At 35.4% G+C, this 27,692-nt stretch overlaps 1 protein-coding gene across 1 annotated transcript in view; it reads right to left on the bottom strand.

Moving 5' to 3' along the window:
* Positions 1 to 27,692, bottom strand: part of Prp8 (pre-mRNA processing factor 8) — a 247,399-nt gene that overhangs the window by 188,226 nt on the left and 31,481 nt on the right. Inside the window, exons 4-7 of the mRNA XM_090386973.1 lie at positions 23,992 to 24,156; positions 15,232 to 15,447; positions 11,747 to 11,959; positions 4,241 to 4,366 (exon numbers count right to left, since the gene is read on the bottom strand). Coding sequence (XP_090243099.1) covers positions 4,241 to 4,366; positions 11,747 to 11,959; positions 15,232 to 15,447; positions 23,992 to 24,156 — 720 coding nt within the window. The remainder of the gene's footprint in view (positions 1 to 4,240; positions 4,367 to 11,746; positions 11,960 to 15,231; positions 15,448 to 23,991; positions 24,157 to 27,692) is intronic.

Genomic DNA, 27,692 nt, shown 5'->3' on the forward strand with positions numbered 1-27,692 from the left:
AAGTGTGTTGAATGCCGTCCAGAACAATCCTACCACCAGCACATGTGCTGTTGCCTCTGCCTTAGGAGTGTCTCATTACAGCTTACAGCGTGTCTGGCATGACGATTCCTTACACCCCTTTCATCTCCAAAGGGTTCAGTTACTGCTCCCCCAAGATCATCCTGCACGTGTGGCTTTTGTTCAGTGGTTTCTCCAAGAAAGTGTTCAAGACTTGAATTTTCCAGCCTATGTTTTGTTCATGGATGAGGCTTATTTCACCCGGGAAGGCTTATTCAATCAGCACAATGCTCACGTGTGGGCTCACGACAACCCACACAGCGTGTGCCCCCATGCGGCACAACATCGCTTCGCAATAAATGTGTGGGCAGGTATGGTCAGTGACTGCTTAGTCGGCCCATACCTGTTACCATCCCGCATGAACTCCGCTAAATATTGGATCTTTCTTGAACAAGTTCTACCAGGTTTACTTGACGGTGTTCCAGAAAATGTAAGACGCAACATTTGGTTTCAACATGACGGGACGCCTACCCATTATGGAAGGCGTGTTTGTGACCATTTGAACAGGCGTTTTGGGCGTCGATGGATTGGCCGTGGTGGACCCGTTGCCTGGCCCCCACACTCACCTGATTTATCAAGCCTTGATTTCTTTCTGTGGGGGACCCTCAAATCTATCGTGTATGAATCGCCTGTGGAGACGGAAATGGATCTCATGGCGAGACTTGTCTGCGCTGCTGCTACTGTCAAAGAAACTCCAGGTGTGTCGGACCATGTCTGCCAATCCATGCTGTGTCAGTGTCACGCATGCAACGCGTCTCATGGTGGAACCTACGGGCATCTGTTGTAACATCATGAAATGCATCCATCTCTTACTCCATTGTTAATATTATGTCAAATAAATGTTTGCCACTAATTGCTGTCGTGTCATTTCTGCTTCTTGTGTCTCTGCTACTACTTTCCCATGACGTTTCCGGTTATGGGTTCCTATGCAATTCACATTCCTTTAGATGTTACCTACCTCCCCTAAACGTTTGTACCAATATTTTTGAGACATCCTGTATAGATGAACATGGAGAAGACAACAGGCAGTTTACAGATATGCAAATGATGTGCCTAAAAAGCTTATGTGCAAGGTATGTTACACCTTGCATAACTTAACAAAGAAATGATTCAGAAACAGTTTTGGTTATGTGGTCAGCTTCTGATTGAGCAAGATAATGAGTATGTTGGGGGGGGGGGAAGAAATAATTTTCAAACTTTCATTGGTCATCTGCTGTAATCAGAATGAAAATATGCAGACTTCATTAAAGAATGTATGGAAGCTGCCGCTGTATTGGACTGGATCCCCTTTGTTATCTGTTACGAAGGTTGCTATGAAGCATTGGTTCCCTGAGATCTGCCAATTAAAATTATTATTGTCCCACAGCCTGAACCTCTAAAACTGTGGAATTTCTGCAAACTGTGATTCCACAGTTTTGTGGCTTGTCTGAAGAGATGAAATTATGCCCTTTTTTTTGAGAGGCATCAATGCCTACAAAGACAGCCTTCCAACCCATCCTATAGTAAGTGGAATGCACCATCTGGGGGAAAGGTTATAGCAAAATGACTGGAAAATTTCATGTCAAAAATTAAATTGCCCTCACCCACAAGAACTCAAAATATCTCACAGGCATGCCCAAAAACGGAACATATCAGTCTTCAATTTAGTAGAGAAGCAGGAAATACCTGCAAACTGTCTCAAATTGTTTCAATATCTGCATTGAAACTATTCAATATTTCAAAGTAGATATTGAAACAGTTTGAGAAAATACTACACTGCATTATGTTTTTCTAGGGAACACTTCTATCCCTCCAGTGAGTTTGGGCTTAGGCTCTTTAAAAGCAATTACATTATCTATGAATCAACTTAAAGTAACTAATATCATATCAAATAACATCACCAATAGATGAATCCAATATTTATTAAAAACTCAAAGGGCAGTGTTTTGACATGACCAGTTAATGGCACAGTATTCAATAAATAACAGAGTCACCAACTTGGGTGATGTTATTCAATTAAAAACAATATCAGTTACTTTAAGTCAACTGATGGATAAATGTAATTTTTTCTAAAGAGCCCAAGCTGTAACTGAGGGACAAAAGTGTCCCCGAAACAGTCACAGCAAAAAACATAATGCAGCACAGTGTTATTATCTCCAACTATTATAGTTGTAATCATAAAGACATCAACTGACAAGATTGATGTCCTCTCTGGAATTCTGGTGAATCAACTTTTTAAAATTTATTTTATTTCTTGATCAGATATATTAATCACTTACAATTAAAATAAGTTGCATTTTTCATAGCAAATTCAATGTTAATGCTAATGATAAGCAAGCTTATTCAGAACAGCCACCAATTTCACACCAGTTTGTTGTAACTGTAGTGATTAATGTACATTTGGCCTGATAATAATTTTAAATGGTCTCAGTATGTTCAAAAATGTACTTATCTTGTGATTACAGTTACAATTAATTTTGTAACTATGGGTTTAATATCTTGTTTAAGTCATTTCACTGGTTGAAAGAAAAACTAATGTGACCTCATGAATCCTGCTTGTAAAACAATGCAAGCAAGATTCATAAAGCCTACATAGTTTGTTGATTATGTTAGTTCAAAACAGATGTGCTTTAAATTGGAATGGAAAATGTAACTGAGTTTGCATTCTAAATATACTAGTGAAGTAACAGATACCATTTCTTAAATTAGGTTGTTCTTCTAATCTATAGCTATTGTGAAATTATTTGGTGTGTATGTATTGTGTTCTTGAAGTGAATCTTTTAATGAAAAACAAAATAGCAAGTTACAACCTTTATTCAAAAAAAGACACTTTTTCATAGTGGGACTCTCTTGGTAAATTTCAATTTTCAAGAGGGGAAGATGTTCACATGTTTCAAAATCAAGAAATGGTTTCCTTTGTGCCTAATGCATGCTAGAAATGATTCTTTAGCCAATGGTCCAATGTGAAAATCATTTTATTTAATATAGTCACAAAAAGATTATCACCTCTGCATTTAAGTTTCTATCTATTGTATTATAGCATAAAAATTTTAGTTACAATGTAAGCCATTAAAGAGGAACTAGAAGAACAGTCGGAGACATTGTTCTAAGGTTCATATAAATTCTATTCCAATACCAAATTAAAAAGTAGAATGCAGTAAAGTTTCTCTCTCTCTCTCTCTCTCTCTCTCTCTCTCTCTCTCTCTCTCTCTCTCTCTCTCTCTCTCCCCCTCCCTCCCTCCCTCCCTCCCCATCCTAGTTTACTGAAATGCTTTTCAGTAAACTTGTATTATAAAATACAAGTTTTCTCTCTAGAGTAATTTGCTTCTGGACATAATACTACTGTGTAAATACGTCTAAATCCGCAAATGTTTAATTCTGAAAGACTGTCACACATTGTTTTCCTCCTCTGATAAGTAAAAAAATTACTTATCAAAGAATAATCAGAGTTATAATAAAAATAAGTGACTATGCTGATCAAATTCTTTGCTGAAGTCATGCCTAGTAAATTGCACACAAAATTTTTTTTCTTGAATTACTGTTGCCAGTCAAAGACAATAATGCACACATAATAGAATATATGTATAACAGATTATATATGCCTTTAAATAAACATTTTGCACAGCTGGTGATGCACAGCCACGCACTTTTTCTGTTTTTAACATTTTAAACACTCTTTCCATGAATAAATAATTTCCAACCACATCCAGCTGTTTTGGCCTTGGTCTGGATACAGATCTACCATATTCTCCTGAACTCAATTCCTTAGATTATTTTTTATAACTTTATCTATAAGAAAGATGTTATAGATGTCTAGAAATCATTCAAGAACCAAGTGAAGAACTGAAAATTTAAATATCCATAGTGTTGCTGCAGACACTCTGAGGAAAGTACATTTCCTTGTGAGTTTGCACAAGGTTATTAAAGTTCTCAGAGCATACCAAAAATGTTTTAAATTAAAGATTTCTGTTACAGGTAAAAACTCTAAACATTTCTGTAAATTACACTGAAATTAGTTCCATAATTTGTCAATCTCAATAAAAAAAAAAATACTTTTTGTAATGATCCTATACTTTGAAGTACAGTACTTTTGAGTAGATCCTATATTTGACAAATGTCATAAAATAAACTTTTTAAACAACACTCACAGAATACTAGCTTTTTTAAAATAAAATTATAAACTAGGAAGAAAGTTCTTACATACCATGACAGATGCACATACTGTGGTATGTTATTATACAGATAAGGAAATGCTATCCTGTACTCAGTTCTAATAGGCTGACGAATGATAATTTTGTTAATATCATTAAATTCATTCCAGTCTTCATCACTACATGGAACAAAAATACAAATATTAGAAAAATATATATAGGAATAATTGTCTACATAAATAAGCTAGATTTATTATAATGGACTTCTATAATTCTAAAGATAGATTGAGATACATAAATAGGGTATAGCCTTCAACACAGATAAAAAAAAAAATAAGTTTAATATTGAATAGAGCAAATCTATAAGGGTTGTTTGATAAGTTTCTAGCCTAAGCATAGGATGTTATCTGGTGTTGACTTGACACTATATTTTCAATCTAATTCCCCAATTCACATTTCCAGCAATGCTCCATTCATGATCCAAGTTTTGTAGTCACTTTTTTTCAGGACCTTCATCGTTAGGACCCTAATTTCATTGCAGACAAGTGGTGGAAATCAGATGGGGCTAGATCTGGAAAGTATGGTAAGCCATTTACTTACTCCACAGCACTAGGGTCCATGTAGAAACTTGGCCTCCTCAATGATTTTTCTTCAGCTGTCTCTTTCCTTGGCCATTGTTCTCCATCATCTCACCCTGAGCTGCTGTAGGTCATTCTCTGTGTCATCCATCCACCTCCTTCTTGGTCTTCCTATTATTCTTCTTCTTCCACCCAGTTGTCCTTCCATTGCTTTCCTTGACTATCTGTTTTCTTCCATTCATATCACATGGCCTGCCCATCTAACTCTTCAGCTCTTTATCACTCCTACTATATCCACTTCTCAATACAGTTCCTTCAGCTCTTGGTTAAGCACCCATGTTTCACTAATGATAGGTCATAATTGCCTGATATATCATAGCCAACCTGATGAACTGCAGCCATAGTAACAGCCATGTGTGAACAGATACACTGTTCTGGTGAAAGATTCTTTGATCAGTTTTCTTCACATCTCTGACTTGGCTACTGCCACTTTACTGTTTGTCCCTTTGGAAGATAATCTGCCTTTATTATCCTTTTTTAATTTCAGAAGACAGATGCCATGACCTTGCCTGCTGAAGGAACTTGGCCTTCTTTTGAGGTGACAAATCATCATGCTTTCCATTGTTTTGATTGCACTTTTAACTCTGGTTGGTTGCGAAGAAGCCATGCTTCATTCATTCATAGCTACATATTAAGCAGAAAGTTTTCAGGATTTGCTTGATAACTTTTTTTAATTCAAAACTTCAGAGCAACTGAAGTTTTGAATTAAAAATATTTCTGATCAGGTGTCAAAAAGGAGACCATTCATGCAAAAACCTTCCATACCCAATTCATTTGACAGAATGTTTTGTGCCAATTCAACTGAGATGACAGCCTCTATTTTTTTAATAGTTACTGATGTTTTCTGGAATGGCTGTTATCGATTGCTGGATGTCTGCTCCAATGCTAATTCTTTAAATTCACACACCTTTTACAGTTACATGTGATGGGGATTCTCCCAATGTATTAACCCTGTCTTGGTGAGAAACCTTGCTCGGTAACCCCCTTTTTGTAAAGATATTTTATTACAGCTTGAAGTCCCCCCCCCCACCATTTATGAAGGCTAGGCCTTCAATGACCTAAAAAAAAAAAGTTGCAAGTTATTAGCATTAGTAGAGGCATACAATACAAGTTATACAGCATCAGCCAAAAATTAAAAAAAAAAAAAAAAACCATCCCACTTCATCCACCCATTTGTTTCAAATGCTTCTCTAATTCTGCCTTGAATTCATTTGAACTATCACCTTCCACAATGACAGATGGAAGTGTATGTTCCGGCAATCAACTACCCGCTGGATAAAGGCAAATTTCTGCACATCTATTCGACAACTGTCTTTCCTCGATTTCAGTTTATGCCCCCTCAGGTTTGTAATCTGAGCAAGAGGAAGAATCCTAGCATTGAGCCTGCTCAATCCATTCAAGACCTTATACACCTCAATCAGATTGCCTCGCAGTTGCCTAATCTCCAGATTCTGCAATTTGCAGAACATAAGCCTCTTCATAAGAGCACCCCTTTGTTCTTCTCACCAGTCTTTTTGCCCTTCTCTGTACTCGTTCCAGCAACCCTACAACCTTCTTAAAATGAGACTTCCAGAACTGTATTCAGTACTCAAGGTGTGGTCTGACCATTGCCTTATACAAAGGAATAATCACCTCCTTATCCCTGCTTGCAAAATTTGGGTATATCACCGAAAAAAACCCCATGACTTACTCTGGCACCCTGTCTGTACTGCTCAGAAAACTTCATATCTGACATACAATTATCCCCAGGTCTCATTCGTTCTCCAATACCCTGAGTGTAACACCACCCAGCTGATATGTTACCCTGGGGTTACTCCTTCCCATATGCAGTACTTTGCTGCATTTGTCAATGTTAACCTTCAGTTGCCACTTCTCAGTCCAACTTTTCCAGATCCTGTTGCAGCAGCATACTGTCATTACTGTTATTAACAACCCTGCCAACCTTTGACATTAAGCTTGATATACCTTCATCAAAATCATTTATAAATATACAAAACAGCAATGGGCCCAACACTGAACCCTGGGAGGATACAACTAATAACATTAGTCCACGAAGCACTGTGTCCATTGATTACAACTCTCTGCCCACTCCCACTCAACCATCCTTTTATCCATTGTAGCAACTTGCCCTTAATGCCATATTGCTCCAATTTGTACAGTAGTCTTCCATGTGTAACAGTATCATAAGCTTTCCTGAAATCCAAGTATATGATATCAAAATTATTTTTTGCATCCAGCTCCTTTGTGACCATGTCATAGTATCCAATCAAATTGGTCAGACAAGACTTTCCCTTAATAAATCCATGCTATGTCCGAATTATTACTGCAGTCTTGTCTAGATGATCCTGCAATGCTTCTTTAACCAGTGACTCCATTATTTTTCCTGGATCAAAGGCGAAACTAACAGGTCTATAATTACTTGCTCACCCTTTGTGAATTGGAGATACATTTGCACATTTTCAGTCGGTGGGGTCTTCCCTTGAGTCAGAGAATGCTCTCATAATTATGGCTAAGGGTTTGCTTACTTCCTTAGCTACCTCCTTTAACATAACTGGATAGATCACATCCTCCCCAGGTGCCTTTCTTATGTTTAACTTCAACAACTTCTCCTTCACTTTGCTCTCAGTTATTACAAAATCATAAACATCTGGCCTTGAATAACTCCTCATGTGTGATGTAGATGCAAAATACTCATTTAGTTTGGCAGCTATCTGAGAATGATCATCTACAGTCAAACCATTGATACCAAGCAGAGCAATCTGATTCATCCCTACCTTTTATAGTTTATATAAGTAAAGAAATCCTTGCTGTTTTTCTTAGCATCTTTTGCCAAGGATTTCTGATAATCTGCCTTCACTTGCCTAACCTCCTTTGTGACTTGATTACAGACTAGCTTATAACTATCATAGGTTCTGTGATAATTGTCAGCATAATTGTCACCTGAAATTTATATACATCCCATGCATTTTTCTTCTCTGCCACAAGTCTCAGTTCATCTGACATCCATTTGGGCCTAAACCTAGAACAGTATTTCTTAGTTGGAACAAAAGGCCTAGTAACTTCCATGAATGTTTCCCATTTAGAAGCATTCAAGGAAGTAATCTTGGAAGCTATTAGGCGTTTTGTTCCAACTAAGAAATACTGTTCTATGTTTAGGCTCAAATTATAAACTCTTAACTTGCACCCATTCATAAAAAGGTACAGATTATTAAAAAATAATAATAATAATAAATACAGGGTATCCGCAAGTCTCCTTTACATAACTAAAATGTTACTGTGTGAATAGGATACATGATACCAAACCTGAAACCACCTCCTGGCAATAGAGGATATCTTCATATTTTTATTCACCAACCAAAAAATGTGTGCCCTACACATTTTCCAGTGGATGAATAAAAACTTGGCAGCATAATTGCAAAACCATAAACAAAGGAACAGAAGACGTGAATTACAAAGAAATTTTTGCAGTATTTCTTGGGAATTGGACTGGAAGAGGAGTGACTTTGCTTATACTACAACACACCTAGTAACAACAGTGAAGCACTGTGCTACAAATGAGATGTGATAATGACAATCGGCACATCTCATTTATAGCACAAACACGGTAACATTTGTAACTTGACTATGTTATCAACTATGATTAGCCTGGGAGTTTTGCTCTTATAATTAGGGTTGCCACATACTAGGCTTTAAGTTGAATAGCCTGGTTTCACTACATTATCAACTATGATTAGCCTGGAAGCTTTACTCTTGTAATTAGGAATGCCATATACCAGGCAATAGCCTGGTTTCATGAATAGTTATCCTCCTTTGGATGTCAACTTCCACTTTTCTAAGTTAATATAAAATAAATAAATTCAAGCAAGCAAATAAGAGTTTGTGGCAATACTGCCAGATTCTTCAAAGTTAGGTGTAAACTTTGACGAATTTCAGTCTGATTCCGAGTATGTTTGTTCTAAATTCATCTTCATACAGTTTCTTTTGGAGTACATACAGAATCTTGTACATACAAAGTATAGTCTTATTTATATGGGAACTACAGAAAAAAAAAAAAACTATACTGCTTATGCATACTCTACCACATGTATAGACAATTGGTAAGCTTTATGGTACTGGGCAGTTAAAAATATTATGCTTAAAGTGCTTTTTATTTACTGTGTGCTAGTATTAAAATTGCCAAAATGATCGGCATCATACTTAGAATGGTGGGAAAAAAAAATATCCTTGAGTATAATACAGCAACAAAGATAAACATTGCATGTATCGTGTACATGCAATGTTTGAGGTGAGATGAGTATCGAACAAAGGAACAGGAGACTTTATTAAACACACTACAACTGAAATTACAAAAATGAATCAAAGAAATACATCATGTTGCTATTTCTTCAAATTGATTTTCAAATATTGATTTTCCTGATTGACCTGATTTTCAAATATTATTTATATACATAAATTTATTTCTTAAATATTTAATGTTTTTTTATACACAATGTTATACAGTGGACTCCCGCTAATCCGAACCCCGCTAATCCGAACTTCCGCCTAATCCGAACACGTTTCGGTTGTCGGAGAGGAAATTTTTTAGTTCGCAAAATATACGTTTTTTGTATTTTCCAGTTAAATCTAAATGGCATTAATGGTACAAAAACATTTAGAATTCCACAAAACAATTGTATTTTATTGTAGTACTGTACTAATACAAAATTAATAAATCAGTGTTTGACATGGCCTATTAAAATTACAGATCTATACTTACACACCAAAACAGGAACAAAAGTCATTTTTCAAAAGTAACAAACTCTGTTAGTTTCTTTTGACGTAACAATGAAAATCGGCTAGATGATGCTATGTTTCGCCACTGCTTCATAAACATGTAGTCTGCCGGTGTAGCGCTAGGATGTTGTTCTAAGTAGCGTAAAGCGAGGTCAAGGGCCACTGTCGTGTCTGTGTGCGACACAAGTTGTTCCGCAGAAACACCGGGCTCATCATCACTCCCGTCATCATTCTGCTTGGAGTCTTCTTGGGTGACAGCTGCCACGATGTCCTCATCCGACAGGTTTTCATGACCTATTCCATCCGCTGCAATCCACTCGTTAATGTCAGATTCTATTGCTTCCTAGCACCCGGGAATTTCTGTACAAGCTGAATTAATTGTTCTATGTCATTGTTTTCATCAGAGCTATTGACAAAGCTGAGAGAGGGCCATAATTTCTTCCATGATCTTTGTATGGACTGCTCGGTTGCACCCTCCCACGACTCAGCAACCCAATATACAACATCTTTTAAGTTCACTTGTTTCATTTTCTCATGTAAAGAAAGTGAATTGGTGTTATCTTCTATCAAGGACCTAAGATATTTCTTTCTGTATGCAAGCCTGATAGACTGTAACATCCCCTGGTCCATGTGCTGTAATAACGGTGTTACATTAGGCGGTAAAAAAGCTGCCTTTATATCCCCTGATGTCAACTCGGAAACGTCTGGGTGGGACAGCGCATTGTCTATGAGGAGAATGGCACGAGGTGGCAAATCATTTTCATTGCTGAAACGTTTCACTGCTGGGACAAATTGATTATGAAACCACTCAATGAAAAGCTGTCTGTTCATCCAAGCTTTTTTTTGACTTTTATAATGAACTGGAAGATTGTTAATGTTCATATTTTTAAAAGCTCTCAGCTTCGCTGATTTACCGATCATCATCAAAGGTAGCTTGTGATTTCCTGAAGCATTACTACAAGCTATTAACGTCACTCATTCCTTATTCATTTTAAAACCTGGGGGACGCATTTCTTGTTGAGATGCTAGCCTTTTTGTGGGTAAAGCCTTAAAATTTAAACTTGTCTCATCAGCGTTTTATATCTGCTGAGGTGAATAATGTGATACCAAATCAGCGAACTCACCCAAATATTTCTCTGCTGCAGCATGATCAGCTGATAATTGCTCCCCGGTGATCATTAGCTGGCGAATCCCATGGCGCTTCTTCCAGCGATCAAACCAACCGGTACTCGCACTAAATGATTCATCACCTTTCATTAGTTTGTTGAGATGAATGGCCTTTTCTCTAACAAGAGGTTCACTTAGGGGTGTTCCCCGTTCAAACGTTGAGGGCCTTACTGTTTGTCGATTTTCAACTGATTTTTCTGAAATAGAGGTACAAAACTGCTCGATCTTTGCGCGGTTTTTTTTCCGGTCAGTTATTGTGGCCTTGCCCACTCCAAACTCTATTGCTAATTTCGTTGCACTTTCGCCCTTGTCCAGCCTTTTCAAAACTTCCAGCTTATCTTTCAACGTACACGTTGTGTGTTTCCGTTTCGTGGCCATTGTGGCAGCAGACTGAACTAAACTAAACTATAAAATGTAATAGTTTATAGTTTATAGTTTAGTTTAAACTATAAAATGTAATGTAGAGCGAAGATATAAACATTCACGTTTAATGCACAATGTCGCGTGCAATTAGTCATAGCGTGGAGGGGGGGGTTTGCTTCCAGTGTGTTACGCTCGCGTACAAACGCTATATACATTCATTCCTTAATAAACCAGACCTGTTTTACTGCTTGCTTCTGCATTATTGCAGTTATTCGGCTAATCAGAAATTCTGCTAATCCGAACAGGGCTCGGTCCCAATTAGTTCGGACTAGCGCGAGTCTAGTGTATACCCAAAATTGAAATTTAATTCTGAAAAGTTGGTGTCTTCCTTTTTGGATTTAAAATGTGGTATCTCTACTACTAATATTAACATTTCTTTAAAATATCAGCAGCTTAAATCATACATACCCATGTCACAACATGTCATTATATGCATAATAAAGGATTTTAATGTACATGTTTCCAATAAATTCTAATAAATTTAAATTGTTGAAACTTATAATCAAATAACTGAGAACGATTTTAAAATTATGCATCCATAATCAGTAATATACATACGCTGGATTTGCATCTTTAATCAGGGGCTCAAACTTTGGTCCTCCAGGAATAGACATGTTGAGTGCCTTTGCTGTGAAGAATGATTTTAGATCAAACAAATAAAAATAATTGGTATCAACCAAATCAGTTAGAAGTTGATTGGCTAAGCGATACAAAGTAGCCATCTGTGGTAATGTTAGATTCCACCTTCGATAAGTTGGGCCATTAACATGTCTGTGGGGGAAAAAAAAAAATAAAATAAAAAATTCAGTCAAAATAAAGAGAAATTTTATTTATTGTGTTCAAAGTTGACTGCTTTTAACAGCTGTAATTTATAAAATTAGTAAAACTAACAAGCCTTTTTAATGAAGTAGAATACTTTTTTTTTAATAGTTTAGAAAACTGAAAACTTTAAATTAATCTTTAAAAGAAATGTCATTAAAACAAAGAACGAAAGAGAAAAATTCATGTAAGTTAGTTTGTTAAACTCAAAGTACATTATGCGTTGCTGTAAAAGCATGCATAACTAGCAATAATATGAAAGAAGTCAACACATCCAGAATTTTTTGCTTGTAAGAAATTTCAGTATTATTATACAAGGGAGAGTCAAAAGAAAATGAGAATTATTTTTTTTACCAATAAATGATGCTTGACTTTTCAAAAAATCTCCACCACACTTTAGGCACATATCCCATCTCTACACCAGATTTTTTTACATTTGCTCATAAGCATCTTTTGCTTGCTGATTCCAATGTTTGACAGCTTTTCTCACTTCATTGTTCACGTGGAGTCACCATAGCTCATTTTCCCAAACAAAGGGTGGTGTAGGTGGTCAATTTGCCTAACATTATCTTCTGTGACAACTTTGTGAATCTGTTCTCAGTGAGGCTCATCCTCAAGTCATTTTCTTCCCTCACGGTAATGATTTAGTTGTTGACATATCAGTGAATTTCTGCTGGAAAGACAGTCATCTGACTAACCACTGCAGTGTTATTTGTTTTCTTATATTATAAGGAATAATATTTCTATAAAACTATAATAAAGCAATATCTTATTTCTTATAGCAGATGCTCCCATTGCTATGAACTTCTTACTGTCTGGTGTGCATCAATGCCAATGCATACAAGACAGCCAAAGTATTCTACCCTTAATGGTTCTACCATATTGGTAGACGCATTAATAGATTTATAAATAATATACTATATACTTTCCTAATTCGGTATCGAGACTCTTAACTCCAATTTAAAGTGTGTGGCTGCTTGAATGTTGGTTCCCGCACTGAACATTTTATAAACATAGCTTAGCATCTGTGAAATCCAGAACTTCCATGGCCAAATTCCTTAAACATACAGTGTTCCATCAATGCATAATTAAAAATAATCTAGTCTGATTCTGAAAACTTTTTAACTCTGTATTAGCCCATCCTAATTTGTGGGCCATCACTGGTTTGTGGATCCCTAGGAAATCCTATAAACTCAGGCCAAGACTATGGACAGTTGACCACCCCTTACATTACTAAAAGATACTCTAGATATTGATCTCACTCTCACTATTTGGTTATTTTTTGTTGTACACTGGATTCTACTGTACACCGTTCATAAAAATGTTTGCATTTGTTTAAACACTAAAATATATTATCTGTTACATTTTCTTCCCACTGAAGGCCTTGACAAAAAAGTTTCAAATGCTGCCAATATTTTTTGTTTGGCAGGTTTAATATTGCTATTGCACTCATTTTCATCCAACTCATCATCGATATTGTCACTAGTTCTTTAAATACACTCCAAAATGTTGGAGTCACTCGGATATTCCCGAGATTGCCAAATGTCATGTAGTAGGTCATCCCTCTCATCGCTGTTAATTGGCATTTTAACAAAACCTGCTTTTGCAAAACATTTCTTAATCGTTGTTTCCATCACATCTTGACTCCACCTCTGAAATCTGCAATTCCATAACAGAATCTATAGGTTGGTTGGTTTCTATTCTCAGTATAATTTTTTTCAGTATGAACCTTCGGTAGTGGATTTTCAAATCCTTGGTCTACTGGCTGCAGTTTAGATAAGGTATTCGGAGGGAAGAAAACAAGCTTCACACTTGTAAGTTTTGATACTGAGTGAAGGTAGGCAGGGCAGTTGTAACAATCAGCACAATTTTTCTTTCGTCATCTTTCTATTGAAATTTAAATCCACTGTTCAAAAATTGTTTTCAAAACTGTTTCTTTCCAATAGGTATAGTCTTCTTCAATTGCAACTTCACATTCGTCAGAAATAACTTTTTCTGAGTAAGCCATGGTGCTCTTTAAATTTGTCCAGCCAACCACAACTGGCTTGGAATTTTATGCCCTAGAAAAGATTCATACACCATAGCCCTTTCTTTTATTAATTAATGGCCCTGATATCAGCACGTTTTGGTTTTGAATCAACTTTATCCATTTAAGCACTGCTTCATCTACATCTTTATACAGGCATAATTTTGCAAGCTTTCAACTGGGTCCCATTTCCTCAAACAGTTTTTCAGAATGGTTAACACACTACTGGCATGAATACCAAATTTTAAAGCGATTTCTTTCTCTTTTTTTTAACGCTCTGATCTACACTATTAAGCACTTCCACTTTTGCAAACTACACTCAAGGATTTCCTCTTAGACACTGTGAGGTTACTTGCACAGCAGCTAAAACAAAATTGATTTAGGGACCACTTGTACCTACCATGTAAACAGAGACAGGTGAAATTAATAAAAGGTGCAGATGATTCATTTCTTCGAAACAATAGATGAATTTGCGGGATAAAGAAAAATCACTCTCTCCTAATTCTCTAATAGGGTGCTTACAGTAGAAAACAGGTTGATCGACCAATGTCCGCATCGGGAATATGCCTTAATATGCCAATGGCTGTGGACACATAGATAGCAGTTGAACAGTGCGACTTCTCGGTACAGTAGTGTATAAGTTTTACGTCTTCTTTTTAGCCACTGCTGGGTAAAGGCCTCTCCCAAAACCTTCCATCCTCTTCTATCCCACAACCATGGTTGACCAGTCTCCTCCTGCAGAGCACCACTAAACTGCAAAATGTTTTAGCTCTTCATTAATCCCTTTAGCTCTTAATTTGTGCTTTCTACAGCATCAGCTCTATTGCCTAAAAGTCAGAGGTGCGAACAATGCATACCCAGGACTCTCGAAATCAGTTTGTTATATGGAAATTTTCTTTCTTATACGGAAACTATTTTCAATATAATGACCAAAAGAAAATCAAAAAAGTTCGCTACAATTCACTATATGGAAGTTCATCAAAGAGAGGTCTGACTATGTTTATACAGCAAAAATATATATTATATATACAGTAATAACAAATAAAAATAATTGTGTGAGTATCCAGCCTCCTATGAATTTAATTACATCTAAAAAACAAGAGAAATTTAGAAAATAGAACAAAGAGGGAGACCTCAAAAAATACATCTGCTATTAAAATAACTGACTACAAATGCACCCCCAATTAATAGAACTTACTTAGTATCCGTAAGAGGTTTGTGATCATAAAACCACTTAATGACCTGTGCATCTTCATCTTTATCTAAGTCCATCTGAATAGCTTCTAAAGGTTCTACATCTAATACATTATCAGCATAATCTAATGGTGGTTCTTCATCATCAAATGGAGGAAATCTCATTCTCTTGAAATGTCGTCTGTCTCTCTTTTCTCTTCTCATCATAATCCACATAGTTCTACAACAAATTCAGTTAATCAAAATGAATAAAATTATATAACAATAAGATTATTAATACTCCAGAATATAAACTTCTAGGATTATTCATACTCAAGAGCAGACTTAAATTAACCGAAACCTTGCTTTGCTTTCAATTATGACACAACTCCCCATATACTCCCTATTTATAGGCAATTACAAATAGTTTTCATCTGGCAATGTTACGATGAACTAATCGCAAAGCAAAATCTTTTGTAATGTTATTTTGATAGACTGAAATTAATATGGGATATTTTAAAGTTGCCAAATCCATAACAATTGCATTTCTAGTTACTCTTAGAGGACAACAAAAAATTTGTTGCTGTATAGACCTATTGTATAGGGTCACAATGCATTATAAGGGATGTTAGTTGGTGCATTACATTGCTGAAAATGTTATTGGATTTGAGTGTGTTAAACACACTTAAATGCAATAACACATTTTCAGCAATGTAATAAAAGATGTACTGGGTAAGTTTTTTTTTTTTTTTTTTTTTTTTTTTGTTGAATGATAACCTAAACACAAAAAATATTAAGAGCATGTATGGACTGAAGGTCATGAAGACATATGATACTTGTTGATACTGAACTTGAATTTCTGTAGATATCGGGAAGCACATATGAAGGAACATTCTTCCAAAGGATAGAAGCAGAAGGGATAAATGAGGAAGAAAAAGTCACTTCTGTGAAGGAATTGAAAGCAGACAGATGATTAGTTGAGGTATACATTCAGACTCGTTTGGAACAGAGGTGGAATCAATTTGCAAGTATGCCTGTGGAAATATCTACAGAAAAGGCATGCAGCAGAAACTCAACATCTATGTGATAAGTGGAGGGAGTTTGTAAGAGATGGAATACTAATTAACCTGACTGCTCTCTCTCTTTGATAGTCTGGGCTAGTGGTATGCAAACTGTTGTCTGTAAAACCCCCAAAGAAGTTCACAGACAAATCTCTGTGTGAAGGAGTCCACTAAAAGGTGGACACTCTGCTCATTATATATGCCACAAAGAGCTACACAGCAAAAAAGATACAAGCATACCTTTCCCAATAAAGTTCCCAGTAAGACAATTATAATGAGGCTCTTGCAATAGGTGCTACTATTTAAGAAAGAGTTCTTGTCAGCTATGTTACAGATTATTCTTCTAGACGATGTCACTGGGCATTAAAGGTCTGGGGTATTTACAAAATTTATATAAAAAAAAAAAGCTAATTCTGAAAGGTACATTTGTTAGTAATTTGTAGAAATTTTTTCAGAAAAAGTCTGTGTTCATACAAACTTCTGTAGCATTTCTGAGTTGTTCTGGACGCCAAAATAAGTGACTATGTATTGAGCAGTTACAATTAGATAGATTTTTTTTTTAATTTAATTTTTAAACTTGATTATTCTGGAATGTGGAAGAGCACTTTTCAAAGGTAGTTAAAAAGGATTTTCCCAGTGATTCCAACCTGTTCAAGCTTATAAAGTAACCGCTCATGTGGGACTCAGTCAAATGCTTTGCTGAAATCCAAATAAACAATGTCAAAATTATTCCCTAAGTCCAGCTCTTGAGTGACCCTGTCAAAATAGCTAACCAAATTAGTTAAACATGAGTTTCCCTTTACAAAACCATGCTGTATATCCTTCAGAATTCCATTTCTATCTAACTGATCCTGAATTCCACCCTTGATCATAGTCTCCATGATTTTCACTACTAGTGAAGTTAGACTAACCAGCCGGTAATTTCCTGCTTCACTCTTAGAAGAACCACCCTTATGTACTGGAGATACATTGGCACTTTTCCAATCCAACGGAATCACTCCTGAGTCCAGTGATGCTCTCATAATTAGCCTCAATGGTTCAATGCACTCACTTGCCACCTCCCTTAAGATCATACGGCCGACCGGGCTAGCCGAGTGGGTAAAGCACCTAACCGGCAACCCAAAGGTCGCGGGTTCGATTCCCACCTCGGGCTTGGATCAAAGTACTGCAAAAACCTTGGGAGGTGCAATATAGCCACAGAAGCCGATGCGCCAACAACTACCAAATCAAAAAAAAAAAAAAAAAAAGATCATACGGTAAATGCTATCAACCCCAGGGGCCTTACTGGCCTCTGGCTTGAAAGTTTTTTTCATTAAATAAACGTGTCAAATTTCAACATCATTAACTACATTTTTTTCAACCTCACCCAGAATTTCTCATTGACATGAAGGGTTTTTCTTCTGTAAATATCGATGCAAAGTAACTGTTGATTTCATCTGCAACTTCAGCTGAGGTATCTGATACTATCCCACATCAATTACATAAGGGTCCGATCTGGTTTGTACTTCTCTTTGAATTTATATAAGTGAAGAATTCCTTATTCCCCTCTTTGCCAGCAATTCCCCATTATCTGCATTTGCCAGCCTAACCTTTTCAGTGCATTATTACAGATCAATTTGTAGCTGTTACAGGCTTCAGTACCTTTTATTGTTCTGTAACTTTTCCATGCCATCTTTTTCTGCTAAAGTAATTTGGCAACTTCATTATTCATCCAACTTGGAATCTTCCTCGTGGAGTATTTTTTTAATGGCATATAAGCATTTAAGGCTTCTGTGATTAATGTTTTAAAGGTATACCATAATTCAATTGTATTCGTTCTCTGTTAGATATCTACCCAGTTAATAGAGGCCATGTAGCACCTTAAGGCATTGTAATTTCCTTTCCTGAAATTATAACCCATTCCTTTGCCTTTAACTACTGCTACCTCTCTCTCTTCATCGTCCACCACAGAACTCTGTGATCACTTCCTGCTACTGGTTCCTGTACTGTCAGCCCAATTATGTCATCTGGTTCATGGGTGATGATGAGGTCTAGAGTATTCTTTTCTCTAGTACTTTCTGACATGTTGATACAACTAGCAATCACCTAGTTGATTTAAAAATTTTGTCCCCCATGCAGAGTTTCCTTCCCATTTGCTCCAATCAATTAGAGGCAAATTTAAATCACCCATAATAAGACATTCACACTTACTTGACCATTCCATTTGCATGTAGAGGCGCTCATCATAATCATCACAATCACCTGACCTGTAGATTACTCCCACTCTCCTTATAACCTTTGCTTCCAACTATTTCGCACCACACAGATTCTATACTAGCACGAGAAACGTCTGAATCTGGGAAAGCTTTCGTCGTGCTCAGGCTACTTTTGATAAGAAACATGAAGCTCATGTTGGACAAAGAAGCTCTTGTTTGACTGGGCAATCTTTCATCACAGCCAAAGCTGATTACTAATTACCATAAGAACTTGTGTGTTGTGATCATTAATTGGGTTTCAATTAAGATGATAAATCAAAAAGAGCCTAAACATTTGATATAGTCATTCAAGTTTCTGACATTCCTGATATTTTTATGGGTAATTTATAGTCCCAGAAGCGATGTGACTGATTACACACAGATGACCATGCATAATCAGAAGAATAACATTAAGTATTGAGTAGTTTGGCTTGCAGAAATTAATTCAGAATGACATTCTTAGGCTATCAAATGAAAATGCCTCTCTACCCACATCTGAATTGTTAGGAGCTGATCTCTGTGCCAGTTCAGGAGAAAACTTTAGCTCAAGCTCTTTCTGTTCGATTTTCTTCTGCTGCTGGGCTTCCAGAATCTTTAGTTATTTGAATATGTAAAAAAGATATTGTGTCAAGCCTATACAGCCTATCATATCAAGCATCACTACACAGTTAGAAAGGTTAGATGTTTCAAAATTTTCCATGAACACAACTTAAGAGAGTACTCTTCGAAGATACTAAGAACCTGACTCTTACCATTAAGGTGCATTCTACACAAAGCCTCTTTTCAAACATTTTTGTGCATGCAGCAAGCATATACAAAAATGCATATATCTTCTTATGCATTAAATGCACATCTTACTTTGTTGAAAACAGCAGCACATACAGCAGACACACATCTGCTGGTGGAGTGAGTCTTGTGCATCATTTGTATAGCGGCACTTAGTATAGCTACATTAACAAGTAGTTTCCTTGCACATTTAACTCATAAGTAAATCATGTAGTCTGACCAAAAGAATACTTCAAAAGGATTAACCACTTGCCTGACTTGCCCCTATATACTCATGGTATAGGAAGATGAAATAAACAAAAATTGATTTGTCTATATGTAGTACATACATAACAAATTTAATCACACAGTAATTGCCAATTATTAATTTATTGGATAACTCATAAGCCCATAAAACTTTTTATTTTTCTATTTTTTTCAATAAATATAATTTGGCTATTGTACACAGATGGTTCTACTTTCATCAATTCCATAAATTCAATAATATCAACACAGACACTTTACTTTTAGTGTGAATACATAAGTGAAGATTTCTTTGACTAATGCTCAGATGATTGCTTTTGTCATTTTATTATTGCCAAATATAATGAAAAAATAACATGTAGCATTACATCTAAAAACAGTTATCAGAGTTACTTTTATATTGTGTATGAGTCACCTGTATAGATTCATGTAGGAGTCTCCTGTTGATAGATAACGAGGTGTTATAGCAAGCCTTTCTGATGACATTTTAGTGAAATTCCTAATTAATGAATCACCATCATCATCTAATTCAAGCAATATTATATTTGCTTCATCCATAATCAATTATGCTTCTTATCTTTCTGTCTTTGTTTAATAAATAAATATACGGCAAAGACTCTCACAAACAAGTGAACCCAATGACATCTTGAACATAACTTACAATATGTGGCACTGACAAATGTGTGCAATGTTGCATATCTTTTAATTTGCTGGATGTGCTTTAACACCACATCTCGTGCACTTCACACATAAAGAGGAATTTACACCAATTTTTTTTTTTTGGTATAGACAAATCTTTACAGATTCACTGAAACATAAACAGAGATTAGTACTAAATGAAGACAAATTAAACTGTGGGCACTTAAAACATCTGCCATTAGCAATTATTGCTTCAACAGGCTCTTCTCTCTCAAAATGTAATATCTCCATATCTTCGTGAATTTGCTTCCCAACATTCCTTTCAAAAGAAAAAAGTATTTCATTACCACATGACACTCTTCTTTTGTGAAATTTGTTGTTTCAGTGGATACAAGTTTTTTAAATCTAAAAAAATAAATACCTAATATGTAAGATACTACTCTAAAAATGAGTTAAATGCTTGTAATTTATTATTATGTTTATTTAATTTTCAAATAATGGAATGTATGGTAGGCCAGAAACTTTTCAAATACCCCTCATGTGCTTCAGATCTTGATCTAATTTTAGATCAAGAAAACATTTTGGACTTAAGAGTTTTTAAACCAATTAACTGCAGATCTTATACACTCCCTTTTCTTATTATCATCTTATTCTCATCTTAGAGAAGCTAAAATCTAACTTTTTAACTAAGTAGATTGATGTTTTTAATTAAAACAGCAATATACTATTACTAAGAATTAAAAGAGTTAATACTTTCTTCATTTGAACATTTTAATATTAAACCTGAATATTTAATTTATTATTTTACCTCACTATATATATATATATATATATATATATAAATAAAATAGATAAATGAAACTTATTTGTCTCTTTACAATGTATATTCATTTAAAAAAAAGGGGGGGGGGGATCTTATTCCTCTTTTTATGGAAACAATTTATCTGGTGTTAGATCAATGTAATAACAATACAGTGATTATTTTGAAATTCTGTTTGGCATTTTTTTTTTTTTTTTTTTTTTAATAACGAGAAATCATAAAATAATTGGCCTTTATGGTTTAATACTACTAAATGTAAAGTCCGGGACATGGAAATAATAACACAACGGTAACCTATAGGTTAGAGAGAATTAACAAGAAAGAACTAGGAGTACTGCATGCACTGAGTTCTCTATGCAATGTAGACAAGTAGCTAGGAAGGAAGGTGTGAATAATTTGCACGTATGGATAAGGTTATATTTCTATTATATAAGCCAATGGCAAGATCATACTTAGAGTAATGTGTTATAATCTGGAGACTTCATCTAAAATAAAAACATCACACTTCTTGAAAGGGACAAAAAAAAAAAAAACAACCAGACTGGTAAAAAGCACATGGGAAGGATGTCATTACAAGAAAACAATGAAGATATGATCAGTAAACCTAGAAACTAGGCATCTAGAAGGAGGAAGGTTGGGAAATCTGACTAAGATGGGTTGAGTAAAATGAATGAGCATGGTAGAACAAACAAGGTCCAGGAGGAATACATATGAAGTGGTAATCAATGGGTGCTGCTCTTCGTGGACTAATGATATTAGTGGAGTCCCATAGGGTTCGGTGTTGGGTCCACTGTCGTTTTGTATATTTATCAATGATATTGATAAATATACTGATATCGGTATATCAGGCTTAGTGTAGAAGTTTGCAGATGATACAAAGGTTGGCAGGGTTGTTAATGACAGTAATGGCAGTGTGCTTGCAACAGGATCAAGAAAATTTGGGCAGATGGGCTAAGAAGTGGCAACTGAAGTTTAACCTTGACAAATGCGAAGTACTGCATATGGGTAGAAGTATCCCCAGAGAAACGTACCAACTGTGTGGTAGAAAATGAAAAAGACCTGGGAGTAATTGTGCAGTCAGATATGAAGTTTTCTGAGCAATGAAGACAGGCTGCCAGGGAGGGTCATGCGATTTTGTCAGTGATATATAGGAATTTTGCTAGCAGGGAAAAGGAGGTGATTGTCCCTCTGTATAAAGCAATGATCAGGCTACGACTTGAGTACTGCATACAGGTCTGAAGGTTTCATTTTAGGAAAGATGTAGATTTGCTTGAGCGTGTACAGAGAAGGGCAACAAGATTGGTGAGGGGAATGAAGGGGTCCTCTTACCAAGAGAGGCTTAAGTTCTGCAAATTGCAGTGGCTGGAGACTAGGCACCTGTGCGGTGATCTGACTGAGGTTTGTATAAAGCCTTGAATGGGTTGAGCATGCTGAATTCTGATGGAATCCTTCCACTTGTTCAGATTACGAACCTAAGGGGGCACAAATTGCAGTGGCTGGAGACTAGGCACCTGTGCGGTGATCTGACTGAGGTTTGTATAAAGCCTTGAATGGGTTGAGCATGCTGAATTCTGATGGAATCCTTCCACTTGTTCAGATTACGAACCTAAGGGGGCATAAATTCAAATTAAGAAAAGACAGATGTAGAATAGATGTGCAGAAATTTGCCTTTAGCCAGCGGGTGGTTAATTGGTGGAACAAATTTCCATCTGTCATTGTGGAAGTTGATAGGTTAAATAAATTTAAGGAGGAACTGGATAGGCATTTGGAGGGAATGGTGCGATTTTTTTTTTTTTTTTTGGCTGATGCTGCATAAGCTCATACACTTGCTTTCTTGCATCACATGCCACTACTACTACTATATAAACTTGAAAGTAGATTACCAATAGGATGAATCCCAGAAATGTGCCTTTGGTCAATGGGCATTTGACCACTGGAATAAATGAAGTACAAGGGTATTTCATTTATTTCAGTGGTGAGGTATACTTCATATACTTCAGTATATATTCATATACTGAGGTATATGAAGATACTGAAATAAAACTATATTATGAAATATTCCATTAATTTCAGCAAATCAAATAATTATATCTATATAATTAAAAACCTACCTTCAGAATATTAATGGCCCTCTTAACAGGAGATGAACATGACAGATTCAAGCACATTGTGTGAGATAAATTAATGATAATAACACAGTGATAACAGATTTACAGTATACTGCTATGCATGACACTTAAATACTAGACCTCTTACAATGCATTTCCAATAGAAATTTATCAAAACTGCCTTAATTGCACTTATATCCAAAAATCTTCCACTACTAACAAAAGAAAATATAAACAGTGCTATTTACCATATAAAAATATAATCCTTCAACAATTACAATCTTTGTTCATTCTAACTTGATGCTCTTCCCTCAAATGCTGGCAGCATATTGCCAAGTGCACAATGCTTTCCAAGTAATCTTTACTGTTGCACATACACAAAACCCTATCTATACCATGTTTGATTTCAATTATAACAACTTTCAAAGTTGTGATAATTGAAATCAAAAGGGTTTCAAGTGTGTGATTTTTTTTTGTAAAAGTATATAAATAGATTATATCTTTCATAATAATGCAAGGAGAACAACAAAACAAACTGACCAGTATGAATATTATAACTTTTAACAACCACTTGAAGTTTTAAGTTTACAGGTTCTATGAAACATCACATAAGTTAAGTCTACTCACAAAAATGGCATTAAATTTGCTATGAGCAAACAAATATGAATTATATCAAGGTTTCAAGCTTTTAATAGCAACAAGGTAAGTTCATAGCTTTTACAACATGGAAAATTAATCAATTTATCATAATAGACTCCTCATTATCAGAGAATTTTTTTAATTTTTGCAACAAAATTCTTACAATAAGATTTTGCATGTTGTATGATCATCCATGAATACCACAGCTTAAAGGAAACTTTTATCAATGTGGACAACTTTTCCACATATACTTACCCCCACTGTGCAATATAAACTGGTTCAATTACCCAAGGAATTTCATTAACAAAGGTTATGGCACCAGTAATGTGATAAAGAACTTTTACATCTCTAATCTGTTCCCATGGCATAGGCATATTTTCCATAAGTTTTAGGACAGCATGAGGCATATATTTCAAGGATCTATAAAAATATACAAACTATTTAGTTCAGACAACTAACCAAATTCTATATACATATATATATATATATATATATATATATATATATATACTATCATTGAATTATATTAAATATTAACATAAATTAAATTATAATAAAATGAATAAATAAATAAATAATTAAGCATTCATTAGAGACAGCGACATGCAATTCCTCCATATGAAGCTGAAATACATCCAATATTTTAAATTAAATAAAACATAAGCCAGTAGTATGGCAAAAACTGTTGAGCGAAAATTAACATAAAAATAACCCAAATAAACAAACGAACGAAAAGAAAGAATAGACATAAATAGTAGCCCAGCAACCCTTGTATAATTTCGAACTTTAAATCCAATTAACAAAAACTATACAAAATTTAGGATAATGCCAATTACATATTAATTTAGCGGTACCCTCCCGAGAGGTATCAGTTCTGAAAGACGTGAAATATCACCAAAAGAGAGTTAAAGGAACTACCAAACGATAACAAAATCAAAATAAATAAAAATAAAATAGACTGACCATCATGCCCCATATCGACAGAGGACCACGAGACCAATAATGGTCATGGAATCGCTGCATTTCAATCGCTATACAATTGTATAGCGATTGAAATGCAGCAATTGTATACAATTGTATAGCGATTGAAATGCAGTGATTCCATAACCATTATTGGCCTCGTGGTCCTCTGTCGATATGGGGCATGATGGTCAGTCTATTTTATTTTTATTTATTTTGATTTTGTTATCGTTTGGTAGTTCCTTTAACCCTCTTTTGGTGATATTTCACGTCTTTCGGAACTGGTACCTCTCGGGGGGGTACCGCTAAATTAATATGTAATTGGCATTATCCTAAATTTTGTATAGTTTTTGTTAATTGTATTTAAAGTTCGAAATTATACAAGGGTTGCTGGGCTACTATTTATGTCTATTCTTTCTTTTCGTTCGTTTGTTTACTTGGGTTATTTTTATGTTAATTTTCGCTCTACAGTTTTTGCCATACTACTGGCTTATGTTTTATTTAATTTAAAATATTGGATATACCTATATCCAATCGTGTTTGCATTACACGAATTCGATCATACACGATTTATAAATAGGGGAACGTTATCTTATATAACACGAACCGAATTCGCTTATACACGATTCGCCTTTGTGTTTACAAGAAATGGCAGTCGAATGCGGAATCACCCCAACTGAACGCAACACGATAGGAACGAAGAAGATTCTAAAAATGTATTTATGTGTTTTATATCAGTGAGGGGGAAACACATTTCACCATAATAACGTAAAAACCAACACAATTCCAGCTATCGATATAATCGCAAATGCAATTAGATGGAGTTTACTACCAGTTTATAACAGATTCCACTAGCAGAAACGAAACTGGAAATTGTTTTTATTATTTTATGGTAGTAACCCCCAGAAATGTGCTTTAGTAAAATGTGAGGCGTTAATAGTGTATCTCGGCCTTTACGGTGTTGTTTATTCAGTTGCTACACGCGCGCAGCTTTGTTTCTGTGTATCAAGCGTGCCACCTCGTTTGTAATTGTGCTTTATTCCCTAAAAATAAGTAAAATACTTAAAACGTGTGAAAAGGAAGCGTCCTGGTGAAGACACTGCAGATTCAGAGAGAAAAAAAAAGAAGCAATATCGATAAACAGAGGCGGACTGGGTCAAAAATTCTTACCCTTGAAAATTTATAGTGGCCTCATACTAGGGTTTATGGCCAAAATCACACCGGCCTCCGGCCCACCGTGGTTTCCCCCGTAAGGCCATACTAGGGTTTATGGCCAGTCCGCTTCTGTCGATAGAGAAAAAATATGAAATTGTGAAACGCTTTGAGCGAAATGAAAGACCATGTGATATTGCACGTGCTACAGACCTAAATGAGGCAACGCGGAGAATTACAAAGAAATGCAGAGAAAATAAAAACAACTTTCATAGCGGGAACAACTCAAAGTGTAATTAAAATCCATTAGATTAAGACACAAGGATTGGAAGAGATGGAACGGCTGTCATCTCTTTGGATAGAAAATCAAACAAAAAGCAAGTTTGCTTACGATAGAAGCAAAAGCATTAGCAATATTTTATTACGACTTACGTATTATAATTTATACTTACGTATTATAAAATACGTAGGAATTTTATTACGACTATTTTATTTAATATAATAAATTTTTTACGAATAAAATACGTATTTTATCCGTAAAAAATATTTTTTTTTGTATTAAAAAATACTAAAAATACTTTATTATAATATAATATTATTTTTATTACGTATTTTAATTGTTATAAAATACGTAAGTATTTTATAACGATTAAAATTACCCGATTATTTATTGTGTTTGGTAATGTTTTGGTTCCAAATGTGTGTTCAATCTTGGGTGGTCGGCACCTAACCCTACTTTTCCCATAGGGCCTGTTGTTTATATTGCACGATTTTGCATTGCACGAGGGTTTCTAGGAACGCAACTATCGTGCTATACGAGGACAGACTGTATATAATAATGATAAAGATGAGATGTAATGAAATTACTGAAAGTCTTAGCAAACAAGAAAGGTATTAAAATTGAAAACTAAAAATATTAAACTGGATTACGGATCTGGGATACTACAGAAATCGTAGAAAAAACCGGCAACCATAATGAAATATAGACAAAAATATTATTATCAGTGTATTATGTAGGTGAGCTGAACTGTCAGGTGTAATTACCATGGAAGAATTGAGAGCACCTGTATGCCAAAAATAAATTACCTGAAATAAAATGCAATTAACATAAGCATAATTAATGTAAGTAGCTAAAGCCAAGGGGTCCTAGGACTTTAACTACTTCTTCAAAGGGTCAACAGTGAAAATCGTAGGAGCCACTGCAATGAGCCAGGTCTCTGTTTCTGTTATGATGTACACATTAAAGTATATACATCATAGCCGACCCAACAGAGACCAAAAGGAAGAATTAAAGAATAAAAAATTAAAAAAAAAACACGTTGAATGCCGACTATGAGCTAATTCGTACTTGGCGATCTGGCCCAGGACGCTGACTGCGAGTTAACTCAGACTGGTATGACTTGCCTTTCAGGAGCAGATACGAATATATTCGTAGTAAATATGTGCAACTGATGGATAGTTGGCTTCTGGGATAAGAATGAAAAATCAACCACGGCATCAGAAATCAGAATTTATTCATAAAAAGAAATGTTTTCTTCACACAAAGAACTAGCTTCTCTTAGCGCACTGGACAATAAAGCGTGTTCCATGGCGTTTTTTATTTCTCGTACATACTCAACATGACTTAGTCGGGTGTGGTTTTTTTTTCAGTTGGTGGTATAGCCAATTGAAATTCTAAATAATGAATTTTACATTCAGACCTAATCTTCTTTGGAAAGAATAGAATTTTTTCTCCAATCAAAGATTCATTGTAACTTTTCCATCAAGTTACGGGTTCCACCATAAAATGTCCGAAATTCAGAGAAACCCGTAACTTGACAGAAAAGGGTGTATGCGTTATGCAT

Source organism: Mastigoproctus giganteus, chromosome 12, assembly GCF_048544385.1.
Source record: "Mastigoproctus giganteus isolate SK-2022 chromosome 12, ASM4854438v1, whole genome shotgun sequence".
Lineage (NCBI taxonomy): Eukaryota > Metazoa > Arthropoda > Arachnida > Uropygi > Thelyphonidae > Mastigoproctus > Mastigoproctus giganteus.